The sequence below is a fragment of the Morchella sextelata genome (assembly GCF_020137385.1).
Source record: "Morchella sextelata strain SCLS chromosome Unknown scls_13, whole genome shotgun sequence".
NCBI lineage: Eukaryota > Fungi > Ascomycota > Pezizomycetes > Pezizales > Morchellaceae > Morchella > Morchella sextelata.
The window spans coordinates 497,716-510,485 of record NW_025408628.1 but is presented as its reverse complement, the minus strand read 5'-3'; the positions used below and the strand labels follow the sequence as shown (position 1 = coordinate 510,485).

Here is a 12,770-nt window from a genome sequence, read left to right as displayed (position 1 = left end):
TCCCGAACTGAACCCCCTTTAAAACAAAAACATAAATCAAGTCGTCTCAAGAGATATTTATGCTCGCGATGCTTGAGACAAAAGCCCAAGATGAAATTGTGAGATACCGTTATTTCTGGGGAATAAGCCCATGGGCTTAAAGCAAAGTAGCGGTAGAAAAATGCTTGCTGATTGGCTTAAGTAACGGGAATATGCATACACCACCAGTTTTCCTCGGCTTTCCTCCCACCACTTTGCTTTAAGCCCGTGGGCTTATTTCCCAGAAATAACAGTAACTCGGCTCTAAGACTAAGGTAAAGTCGTCGTAGCCTGGCGTCCCAGCTTGACTGGTCCAGATTAGTTGTCCAAATAGGGAAGAGCGAGCAGCTTTAATCTGCGTGCTGTTATTTATGCTTTTCTAGTTTTTTGCACCTTCCAAAAATGTATTACCAGACACTGGTTGTTTCGATCATTACCGCTGGGCGTTGCAAGCTAGCACCTGACTCCGCGTCACGGTAACCTCCGTCGCGCGCGCTCTCTTGTGCCTGCCTAGCTCGATACCGTATCACCTTGATAGAGCGCTCACCTTTATCCAACCCCATACCTCTCCAATTGAACAATGGCGACAGAAACACCCACCGCCGACTATACCGCCCTTCTGGAAACCCTTCAAAAAATCCAAAAACACGACTTCACCATCCTAAAGCTCCGTGCCAGTGTCTCCCCGCTCGCGCCATTCGATACCAACGACCTCACACAGAGCAGCGATGCCTCTGTGGCCTGGGACAGCAGCACCCCAACTGCCCTGCAGGCCGACCTGAGCCACTACAAAGTGCGCTCTCTCTTCTTCTTCTTCTTCTTTCTTCTTCTTCTTCTCATCATACAAAGCCCAAAAACTAAACCCCAGCCTGGATGCATAGGAACTCTTCTCAAAGCTGCGCTTCAGCTACCTTGAGCAAGTAACAAAGGAAAAGTTCCTTCGCGCCATCACAGAAGACCCACCACTCATCGTCGAGCCCGCCGAGAACGACGCCCTCGAAGCCCAACTCGTAACTGAAAAGGCTGCCCTCAAGGAGTCGAAAGCATCTGTAGATGCGATCCTTGCCGACCTCGAGGCGCTCTCGCAGCGGTTGACTGCCACTTACGGCCAGTTGTCTGGATGGAGCACCGCAGCGGCCACGCTTCCAGGCGAGACGTTGGCACTAGAGGCGCGCATCGATGAGCTGGAGAAGGGGCGACAGATGCCGCTTGACGAGACGGTTGCGCTTCTTGGAGAGCGGGAGGCGGAGCTGGCAAGGTTAGAGAAGGAGTTGGATGCGGTTGAGAGAGAGCTGCCGAAGAGGAAGAAGGTCCTGGCAGAGCTGGAGAGCGAGATTGAGCCATTGGAGTTGGATAAGGAAGGATTGGAGAGGTTTGCGAGTGAGGCGGTGAGGATGAGGGATAGTGCCAGGGCTGAGGGGAAGGCCGAGAGGGAGAGCATGGGGAGGTGGTATCGCAGTGTTGTAGAGGGGTTGGAGGCGCTGGTCCCCAGGTAGACGGTGCTGAATGATACCATTAGTTGACTTTTTTTTTGCGTAGGTCTGTTTTGTGGTGGTAGATATCATTGACAGGCCAAGGCCTTTCTTTCTTCCTTTTTCTTTTCTTTTCTTTTCTTTTTTTTTTTTTTTGATCTTTTGTCTTCCCGGAAAAGTTTCGCTGTTTAAACTTCCGTAGATTCCAGATTGTTATGGTCAGTGCTATCTAACACATTAATGTGTATCGCCGTTTCATCCACAATAGGTGGGAATCTAAAGTGTTTCCCACTCTCAGCACGTCCTGTCCTCCATAATATTAGTCACTTGAAGATGCTAAGGCTGAAAGTTGTAGTGATGAGGAGAGATAGACACCTACGATACAACAGTAGACTTTTACCCGATTTATGCCCCGAGCAAGACCCCTTCTCGAGAGATACCCTAACCCATAGGGCTGTTTTCATGCCAACTCGGCGAGAGCCAGTGAAATCCACCTTTCCCGAGTTATAATAGTGACTACATGTACTCACACCATGAATATCTCGAACCTAACCCTTAGTTTTCTCAGGAAGAGAAGGCTCGATGTAGATTGGTACAAGTGGTCGATTCCTATGGTCCGGGCTGCGGCTATCAAAACATGTATGACAACCTAAACTACGTGTACGGCTGCATTGATGCGTTGTTTTCTCGAATATGTACGTAGTCTTCCATTCACGGCCCTCTGTCCCCAATCGCCCAGAAATGCTTTACTATGCTAAACTGCGCATATTACATGGGACCACGATACTAATAAGAGGAGCGTGCACGCTAGATATAAGTTCTGTATTTCTTATTTTTGTTGGTATTAAATGCTGTGGAGAGTATGTTGAGAAGGGAATCTTGAAGAGAATCCTTCTTGTGGCGCTCCACCTTTGTGCATGGCCTACATAGCATGCTAAATATCAAGCGTTATAACATGTAGGTGTAGTCTCCAGATCCTCTTCTGGAAACAGGTATAAGCTTGTAGTGACTGGTCGTGATATATCAATCTTGTGTTGTCTGATATTCTTGGTTGATACACGGGCTCATGGCGTTATTAAGATGCTGCTTTTTCGTCTAGTGTTACTGCAGTCCCTCTAGGATCGAGTTGAAATGAAAAGGTTGAGAATCGTTTGTTGTAGTGGTAGTGGTAGTGGTGTAGCTATAGCTCATCATGATCTTGCGTTGTCCCACACAAAAAACTATGATTGGAGTTGATCATGGCGTGTCACTCGGTGGCGAGAGGGTTTGGGTTAGGGGGTGATCCCGCAGAGAATCAACTACTTTTAGAGGTTCCCTGGGTTGTGATTCGGTCATACAAGCTTCTGAGTGATCTTTGAGGGCTGATCAGCGCAAAGTAATATACAGAATACAGTTGAAACCCTTGGTGGTTTAGGTTAGAAATGGAGCTGTGCTATTAATACCCCTAACTAATTGTGCGTATTATTATACAGGGCTAAAGATATGTGCAGGTACAATGCGTGTTTTTTAGAGCCTCTATATTAATCCTTCGACCAGATAGCCTTCACCTTCACCTCCCCTTCTTCAATCACTTTCCCCCTATCCCATTCCCTTACGCCCTCCTTCGACCACTTGATGTTCGCCGTGTTCTTTGTATCGTTGTTCTCCCACGCCTTGATGAAATCTTCTCCGAATCCCTCGGTTCTCAACCTCTCCGCTCCCAAGGCTTTCCATTTCTGGCGATCTCTGTATGCCTCGAGAGCATCATCCCAATCATCCCCGTCAGCCACATCTGGCTGTACGTCTAGAGAAGGATCATAGCTTTCGCTGAACCGCGCATCCATAGCAGAGGCACCTGACAAGGTGCCCCGTCCCCGAATGCGTGTAGCCGGAGCAGGTCCAGGACCAATGATATCATCCAGAGGGTCGGTAGAGGCACGAGAGGAACGACCTGGCTCTTCGGCCAGTTCCATTTCCTTCCTACGTTTACGACGGCGCTCGTGGTCAGCATCAGATTCCTCGGGACGACGGCGTGGAGAGCGAGGGCGCGACGAGTACGACTTTGAGGTGGTTTCTGAGGAGCGGTCTTTCTTGTCGGATCTATGGGAGCTCAAGGTGGACTTGGATTTGTCGCCATCCCTTTCACGGGAGCGAGAAGGGGAACGGGAACGGGAACGGTGGGAATGACGGGAGCTTTCCTTGCCCTTCGAGTCGTAATGGCGAGAGGAATGATGCCTGTGACTTTCCCTTCGGCTGTCAGATCGATGTTCTCGAGATCTGTCCCGTCTGCGTTCTCCTGATCTCCTACGATCTCGTGATCTGCTCTCCTTTCTGCGCCGTCCCTTTTCCTTCTCCAAACTCGGACTGCGACTTCTTCTGTCCATGGACCTGCTCCTATGCCCTTTGGTGCGTCCATCCTCTTTACCTTCCCTACTCCTAGAACGTCGCCTCTTCCTATCGCTATCCTTGTCTCGATCTAGACCGTTCCGCGCGCCACCTCTTGTAGATAGCAATTTACGCTTTGCCCCGACTGTGTAAATCTGTCTATCTGGTCTCTGCGCTGCTCTGGATTTCTCGACAGGAACTCCATCCACTTCACCTCGACGTTTGGCTCTTTCCTTCAAGTGTAGTTGACGCAATCGCTCCTTCGATTCTTCTGCCTCCCTCGCAAGTAGTGCCGCATTATGATTGTCGGCTTCGCGAACAATATTGCGGAGGAAACGCGTATTTGGTTTTGGGGCATTTGTCGCAGATCTACATCGTTAGCCTTCCGCCGATGGTGCTGTGAGGTGAGGTCTTGGAGCTAACCTTTTCGGGAGGAATGCTTGTAGTCCAAGTGCTGAGTATTTGATGTTTTTCTCGCTGGCTTCTTTGGAGAGAAGAGAAGCGACGAAGTCGTCGGAGAGCTCTTCGTTATTTTTGGACATTGTCGCGTGAGCGGCTTGAAGGTAGGTTGTTCTTGGACGAAGTACATTACGGTGTTGGGTGGGGCTAAGGCTAAGGAGCTTACACACGGTTACTTGCATATCACGTGACCTATCAACATGGGACTTAAGTGACAAGAGATATACAATCTATTGAAATTTACCGATTGCCGGGGTATACGATAACTATGAGCTAAAATATAACAGTCACGCTTCATGCCTTAATTCTATGCCCTTTTCTTCGGCTTGTTGATGGGAGACTGAGGGGTAAATCCCCATCCAATCAAGTACAGAGTTCGTGTCAGAAGAAGGAATAACTAGGTGAGATCAGCACACATGGAGCATGGATGAAACTATGAGTTTTTTGACGTGACATACTGTAGCTCCAATATTTCCACCTGTCAGTGCATTCCACCGAGTAGGGTCGAAGAAAAGCTCTGTTCCCAAGGCGGTCCAGGTGAAGTACCTATTACACATCGAGTAAGCCGAAATTCTGCTGCACAGACTGTGCAGATGCTTCCTTACAGGTGACCAATATCTCCAAGTAACAATGCAATGAGAAAGTTCCTGACTACAGTCTTCTCACTTGTTGTCCTGAGAACAGCTAAGGAGCACATGCAAAGCAAGAGGTAGCAGTTTGCTAGCTGCAGGACACTTCCTCGGACATTATCTGATATGCTTGTGTGCTGGATAAGAGGTATCGTCGGGACTTGCTCGTTCAGGAACCTCTCTGGCGAGACGTACGGATACAAGAAGCCAGATAACCTAATTCAGCGCATAACGTTAGAATAGTGTTATCTATAGTGATATCTCATGACTGGGATTATGAAAGCCTCGACCAAGATATGCAATATTAAACCCACGTACGTAGAGAGCGGTTCCAGCGTCGCGAAAACAAAATGGAAAAACGGCGGTAAGGTATATGGCGAATACATATTGGATAGACCTCGATTATTTGTTTTGCGAGGTATCACTCTAGGTATTGAAGAAGGCGCCTACGCCTAACAACTGCGCGCCTGTTGCTGCTGCCGGTATATCGTATTCGCGTATTCTGCACAGGACAGGACAGGAACTCAAGTGTTGGTCCAGGCTACAGATGGTGTGTGCTTTATATGCTGCAAAGTACTCTACTCAACACCACAAGTGAAGTTCCAGATAAGAATTGAGACAGTACACGTCTATGTTCCCGCGCTGTGGGTTTCTCTGCATAAGGTATCAACAGGGAACAAGAAAAGAATGCATTTGTATTCTTGACCGCTACTTGTATATGCTACTTTTTCTTTTTCCTTTTGTTTGCTTCCTTGCCGGTGTTGACCGATTATGTAACGGGCTGGGGTACACAACCGCTCCTGTTCCCTTCTTCTGCGGCTTATTGTCGCTACTGGGTCTTTGGCCGCCCAAGTAACAAGCACCTCCACCCTTCCTCTGTCTTCTTGCCTTGTCACGCTTTCCTTCGCCCACCACCCCCCCACTACCAACCACCATTACTACCACTTTTTTGCCTTCCTCCTCCCGCTTACATTTACGGTTTGCCGATATTCAATTACAGTAGTCCCAGCTTTGTAGCTGCGTTTTCAACTCCACAATGGACATGTCCAGCCATCTTTTGGCTGCTCTCAACCTGCCCCCAATCCGCGACGTTCCTCCCTACCCTTCCGGGTCCGACTCTCAGCCGAGAGATCGTCCGGCGCCGCTCGAACCATCCACGAGTCAAGATGCGTACAGCTCTCCACAATACCAACAGGGTCGGCGAGAACCGAATCAGCAACAGCAACAACAGTCACAGACATCTCAGCAGCAGCAGCAACAACAGCAGCAGCAGCAGCATCATCAACAGCAACAGCAGCATCAACAGCATAACCCACAACAACAGCAGCAGTCTTCCCCGACAGACGTGCCGAAAGAACCTTCACAACGTCAAGATGCGCAGGATGGGCTTGAGGAATCCATAACTTTAACAGCGCGAATGAAGCCTCAGCCTGCACCCATGGCCCCATCAATGGATATCGATACAGTAAAGAGCGAGAAAGAGAATGCGGCGGCGGCGGAGAACCGCCAAGACCATAATGCAACTCCATCAGGAAGCCGGTCGTATCCAGCGCTTCTACCATCCGCACTGGCGACAACCGAGGGTCAGTCGTCCAAAGGAGCAACAACACCTAATAGACCCACGTCTTCGTCGGTCGGAGGGAAAAGCTCAAATCGAAGGGCAAGAAGGAAATGGACAGAGGAGGAAACTAATGATTTGATCAAAGGATGTCATATTGTAGGCATTTTCTTTCCTTTTTTTTCGCGCGTAATTTTGGTGTGGCAACATGGACGCTAATATTTTGGTTTCTCCCCAGCACGGTGTTGGTAATTGGAAAAAAGTTCTCGACGATGCTCAGTTTCACTTTAACGGTCGTTCATCTGTAGACTTGAAAGACAGGTTTGGTCCCTTGAGATATCTATCATTTTACGTTACCCTGCCTGAAATACTAATCTAGTGGGTTAGGTTTCGCACGTGTTTCCCAAAAGAATATAAAAAAGCGAACGCACGAGGGTCAGGAGAAGAGTCTGATACAGGTTCACAGTCACGACCTGCTGCTACTCCAGTCGAACCGGTTGCGGTTTCCCCGGTAGCACCCAGAACGCCAAAGGCACCAGACAGTGATAAGGGAAAAAGGAAAGCTACGAGGACAGAGCTTCACCATGCCCAGGTCCTAGAAAAACTTGGAATTCCAAAGAGTTTTCCGAAAGTACAGCGTCGTGAAAGGAGAGAATTTACACAAGATGAAGATTCGCGTCTTCTTCAAGGATTTCAAATTGTGAGTTCTTCTGTGATTTATTTTCGAAGGGTTAGGGGTACTAACGATGGGTAGCACGGAGCTTCTTGGTCAAAGATACAAAATGACCCACAGTTAAACTTAAATCACCGTCGAGGCACAGATCTTCGTGATCGGTATGGGGCTCATATCTCCGTTTGTTAACCTCAGTAGCTAATACTCCCAGATTCCGAAATGCATTTCCAGAAAGATATGAATCGGCCGGCTTCAAAGCTCGCCCCCGCCAGAGACCCAAACCTCCACGTTCTTCCGGTGAAACCAAGGAAGGCGAGGAGGAGGAGTCGAGCCAGGATGGCTCTTCCAAGGGAAATATCAACGTCAATAACAACACCAATCCTCATACCAATACCAACACCAATAACCATAACAACAACGCCAGTACGACAGACTTGCTTATGCAAAGTCTCCTAGCCGGTTGGGGCAACAGTCAAGATACTGTCATGCCTTCGTCTGACCAATCGCCTGCACCTGGGTCATTGGCGTTGGATCCAGCACTTAATGAAGGGTTCGCAGGCGCCTCCCTTGAACAAATTACCGATGACTTCTTAGCAGTTGCCCAGGGGGGACCGAAAGAGGGCAGCCAGAACCCTGAACCTGAAGGGCCGCACGATAATATGGTGAGGTGGGAGGATATGGCTACGCATCAAATTTTTGATCTTGATCCTTCCATCGCATCTACACAGGGACCTGCACCAGTAGCACCAGTAGCACCGGTTGCTCCAGTTGCTCCAGTTCCAGTTACCCAAGTTGCCTCGATCGCTCCCATCGCTCCCGTTGCTCCCGTGGCCCCAGTTGCCCCTGTGGCCCCCGTTGCTCCCGTTGCTCCCGTTGCTCCGGTGGCTCCGGTAGAAACTCTCTCTTCAGTCAGCGAAGAGAAGAAAAACGCTTCCCCCGTTCACGATGCCACCCCAAATTCTGAGGGCACGGGAAGAAAAAGGTCACCAGAGGAAGGGCCCTCATCAATGGATGTCGGCGCAAGTGCAAAGAAGCGTCGTACTGGAGATGATCCTGCATCTACGGGCACTGAATAGTGGGGCGTCTCAATATTGATGGCTAGACTGCGTAATGCGGAGTTTGCATATGGAATGTAATATTATTTTTTTTACCATATTTTCTTCTCTTTTTACCTCGAGCTCAACCCTCCTTCTAGCTTTTTTCTCTCTTGGTTTCATCTTTGGATTGGTTCAGGCCTGTGGTTAGTGGTTTTCTGTCTGTTATTCGTATCAACTTTCGCTTTTGTTATTGAAATACTTTCTTTATATTTGTGGTGGGTTGGAGAGGCGAACTGGAATTGTTGTTTTATTTTTCTTTTGATTGTTCTTTCTTTCATCCTGCGATGTTGCTCCTTGCCTCCCCCTATCAAGCGCTGTTTAACTTCAAAGAGCGGTTTGATGGTGTGTCATATTGAGTGAGGCCAATCACCTATAAAATTGGAGGTTAGGGTTCTTAATTATCGATATGTTCAAAAGGTGGTTAGGGTTCAGAAACATGAGTAGATCAAGGGGTTAGGGGAGTTCTATTCTGTATGCTTGTTTGCGACAAACGTCCGTGCGTTCCGTTTATTTGATTGAGGCTCTGCTGCTATCCACAAATCATCCCAGGTTAGAGTAGCGGGGTAAATTAGCATGCATGACAAAAAATGATATAATAACCAAACCTTCGCGTCTCCCGTGCATAACCTCGCCCATTTACGAATTTGCGCCGAAATACAATTGTGCAATGACACGAACATCAGATAAACCTCATTACGCCTCACTACCTGGCGAAGATGAACTGGTTCTCGTTACATCCGTGCTCGGTGCTAGTGCGAGCTGGCTTGCACATGCATTTCTGAAAGAAGCTCTTACTGCGAGTGAGAGAGCTGTTGTATTCGTGAGCTTTACAAGAGACCTAGGATTCCATGGTGAATGTCTCAGGAAGCTAGTGCGTGGTTCCTCTACGTCTCTCTAGTGGTGTGCTTACAATCATGGCGCAGGGGATTGACCTCACTGCATATGGCGCAAAAGACCGGTTCACATTCGTCGATGGGCTCTCCAAGTTATTTTCCCCCTCTACACCTGGCCCTAGTAGCGCTGCTGCCGGAGCTTTATCCGCTACAGGCGGAATAAAGGGGATTATGAGTGGTATCTCGCAGGCGGTTAGACGTCTTACGGCAGGAGGCGGAAAGCCGTTGCTGATACTGGAGAACCCGGAGTTTTTATCGGCTGCGCTGGAGAGTGTGGGTGTAGTCGAGATGGGAGATATGGTCATGGAATTACGGGAGGTTCGTAATCTACCTGATGTTACTGTTGTTCTAGAAGTATTTGTGAGTTCTGGGGAGAGAATATTTGGTGCTGGCGTAGAAATGCCTCGATGGACAATTAAACAGCTCATTTGGGCTAGGGTTTGTTTCCCTGGAATCTTGACTTGGCTAGATGAAGGAATTATCACTCTAAATCTACAGCAGGGGCTATCAGCAGAATACTCCTCAGAACTTACGTATATTTCAAGACGGCAATACTAATGTTGGTGGAGTGGTGATTACTAACATCTACAGATATCATACGGAGTGATAATCATGGTTAACGCTGATTCCGCATTCCTCCAAGAGCCAAGAACAAGGCTGGAAATTGACCATGCAGCATTTGTGATTAGTCTGTCACATAGTGCAGCGTGGACAGTAGGATTGCGATTACTGGACACAGGAATCGCGAAGGATGTTAGTGGTGTCATCCGGGTCACTCGAGGGGTGGGAGATACCAGCGCAGAAGAAAAGGAAGTGCTGTATTATGTTGGAGATGGGACAGTAGAGGTTTTTGACAGAGGGCAAGTTAGAGAATAATTCTGATACCAATTAATAGCATGGCATAACAGGATTATATTTATCTGGTACATCGAACTATAGTGCTAAGTTGTCACTGGTCAGCGGGGGCTATCGGAGCCATACCATCGAAAGGTCAGGGCTCACCAATTAATTAAGACAGGTTATAACTTGCGCCCCCTCGTCACCCACGAGACGATAAATCAGACGATATTCGATGAGAAGCAGCTCTTATCCCTCTTGACTTCTATAAAGTGTTTGAATCCATGTGAATAAAACACTAAACGGCGCGACTATTACACGCACAAACACAAGGCGCCAATCTCTAGATCTAACACACCTCCTCCTCTCTCCATGTCTTACTCATAGCATCTCGAAAATGCACTCAGGTAGCATCAGCAACTCCTGCATTGTAGGTTGTTTCAACTACACCGGTGGCTTGGCAATTCAAATATTCAATCCAATAGTTCATGTTTCAATACAGTCAGATATATTTAGGGGTTTGTTAGATACTAGGGATTAAAACATCATACCGTTTTATAGCGACAATAGTATTCTAATAGTCGGAAGCAACCACATAATTATACCTACATGTACAAAGTCCCAAGAAGATTAAGAGCTGATGCCCTTGTATGCGGTGTTACAGAACATTTTAACCGTATTAATACGACTCAAAGCGTCGGTTAGCTCATATATATCCTCAGATTTCAGTGCAGAATGAGAGCGAGGAAACATGCCCAAATGTGTTTCGATCATGCGATATCACTCGAAAGCCTGGTGCGACCCTAGCCCTACCTACATAGCTAGAACCTTGAAGTGTACTTACTTAAACTAAAGATCCAAAGGAAAATATGTAAATTCTGGGTGCCGTGTGGTCTGGTTACTTGAAAACCTCGAGGCGAGAGGACTGTAGTCACCGTCACCGTCAGTGTATCCAGGTGCCCCGGTCCCGCGAGGGGTACAACCCGGACCACCCCGAGACACGAGGCACCCGAAATTCATGGACACTAGAATTGACTTTATCTATTAAGATAGGATAGATTCGATCGGTAACCATAAACCATCTATGATCGCTGCCATCATAAGGGTCATTTTCAGTATCGTCAGGATTAGTGCTTCCTTCCAAAATAAAATTTTTTATTTTCTATTTGGATCGAGATATCAACCCCTACTATCGGATTGTGAGTTACGAACATGCTAGGATAGCATAATACTCAAGCCTACGCTGAACCAAAACTCTTTAGCATATTGAAATTTTACATACATGGTCTCTAATTACTTGAGTGCTAATATAGTACTTTATCTGGCCGTACAACATTTGTAATGTGTTTACCACGAGTACTTCATCTCTATCAATTGAGTGCACCGGATCCACTTATGTGTCCATGATGACATAAAAGCAATTGAATATAGTGTTTCAATCACATATTATCACTCGATGAAGTTATTTAAATTTCTTTTTTCTTTTGTTCAATTCATCCGATTCTTTGGGATTAAACTTAATTAGTTGATCCATAGGGCTTTATTAGATCATTCTACCTAAAATATTAGAAGGGGAGTTCACAGTTTTTCGAGCTTAAGACTTGAACCAAATTAATCAGATCGTATCCAACACTAGTACTTGTGTTCAAATTCATCCTGCGTTCTTACTTTGCATCCTTTCTTTTCAGAGGAATTTCATGTAGTAATTCGCCTAGCAAATTGTCTAGGTAGAAATTCGTAGCGTTTCCACATGGTTGAGTAATAAGTTGGGTATGAAGCTATCGTATACGGATGCTAATATCAGTCGATTAATTTCCTTTTGAGGGATTTTTCTCTCGAAAAATATTGATTTTAGACTGAGAATACCATGAGTTGACGTTGAATTAATTCGGTTTAGTTTAATATCTTTGCTTCTGCACCAGGAATCTTCACTGTGTATTTTGTAGATGTGAAGACAAAAAGCAAGAAATTTAAGCATAGCCATGCCTCCTGACATAGTATTTACGGAGTAACTTTATGGGTCGCTGGGTCTCGAGCTTCACAGAACCCGCCCCTTCTGGACAGTATGAGAGAACTCAATCTCTCACTCTTGCCCACTTCTGAGAATAGATTATAAGACATTGGCTTGCAATTGGCACAAATGTATACGTATCCCTGACCGGACCTCAAGGTATAAGAAGTAAATAGCCATAAAGATGGTAGCACTGGGCTTGGTTTATACAAATGCACTCACTACCAAGAAAGAGAATCTTCATTTCCGTTTTCTCGTATAATTAAGCTAACCCTAGAGTGACCTGACGATTGACCTTCGAGACATGGTTGCATGCAATTAATGAATTAAACAAACAAAAATCCTTCGAGACATGGTATATCACTCGGTGATTAGGGAGCTTTATGGTTATGGGTTTTTCCTCAACCAAGGCTGAGAAAGGAAGTTTAATAAAAACATTCCGACGCAGAACTCAATGATAAAATGTACTTGCAGTTTTTCTGAGTCCAGTTTAGGATAGTAACATGTACGGTTTCCTGGAGGGAATTCTTGCGGTTAAGGGCAAAGAAACTAGGCAAGAATATATATTATCATAAACAGTTCGTACAAATATCGAGTCTTCGGCATTAAATCGCAATATAATAACGCCATTCACATGTCCGTTAGCTATGTATAGGCTTATTCCATCTGGCCACCCGTGGACGGACGAATACAATGATTTTAGGAGCGAGCGATCATGTGTATCGAAAGAATGTTGTAACTACATTTTAATAAGGATTT

General features: G+C 46.5%; 4 protein-coding genes across 4 annotated transcripts; 3 read left to right on the top strand and 1 right to left on the bottom strand.

The window, feature by feature from the left end:
* Positions 1-598: 598 nt before the first annotated feature.
* H6S33_002511 (uncharacterized protein) lies at positions 599-1,514 on the top strand (the record flags this gene model as incomplete). Its single annotated transcript, XM_044833856.1, has 2 exons — positions 599-811; positions 900-1,514. 2 exons carry the CDS (start codon positions 599-601, stop codon positions 1,512-1,514), a joined length of 828 nt encoding a protein of 275 aa, XP_044692672.1.
* A 1,496-nt stretch (positions 1,515-3,010) lies between these two features.
* On the bottom strand, positions 3,011-4,396 carry H6S33_002510 (uncharacterized protein; the record flags this gene model as incomplete). Its single annotated transcript, XM_044833855.1, has 4 exons — positions 3,011-3,589; positions 3,646-3,923; positions 3,988-4,223; positions 4,278-4,396. 4 exons carry the CDS (start codon positions 4,394-4,396, stop codon positions 3,011-3,013), a joined length of 1,212 nt encoding a protein of 403 aa, XP_044692671.1.
* A 1,582-nt stretch (positions 4,397-5,978) lies between these two features.
* On the top strand, positions 5,979-8,249 carry H6S33_002509 (uncharacterized protein; the record flags this gene model as incomplete). Its single annotated transcript, XM_044833854.1, has 5 exons — positions 5,979-6,659; positions 6,739-6,804; positions 6,967-7,200; positions 7,255-7,334; positions 7,385-8,249. The coding sequence occupies 5 exons, from the start codon at positions 5,979-5,981 to the stop codon at positions 8,247-8,249; spliced, it is 1,926 nt and encodes a 641-aa protein (XP_044692670.1).
* Positions 8,250-9,184: 935 nt separating this feature from the next.
* H6S33_002508 (uncharacterized protein) lies at positions 9,185-10,039 on the top strand (the record flags this gene model as incomplete). The annotated part of the gene is made up of 2 exons (XM_044833852.1): positions 9,185-9,601; positions 9,755-10,039. The coding sequence occupies 2 exons, from the start codon at positions 9,185-9,187 to the stop codon at positions 10,037-10,039; spliced, it is 702 nt and encodes a 233-aa protein (XP_044692669.1).
* Between the last annotated feature and the right edge of the window lie 2,731 nt (positions 10,040-12,770).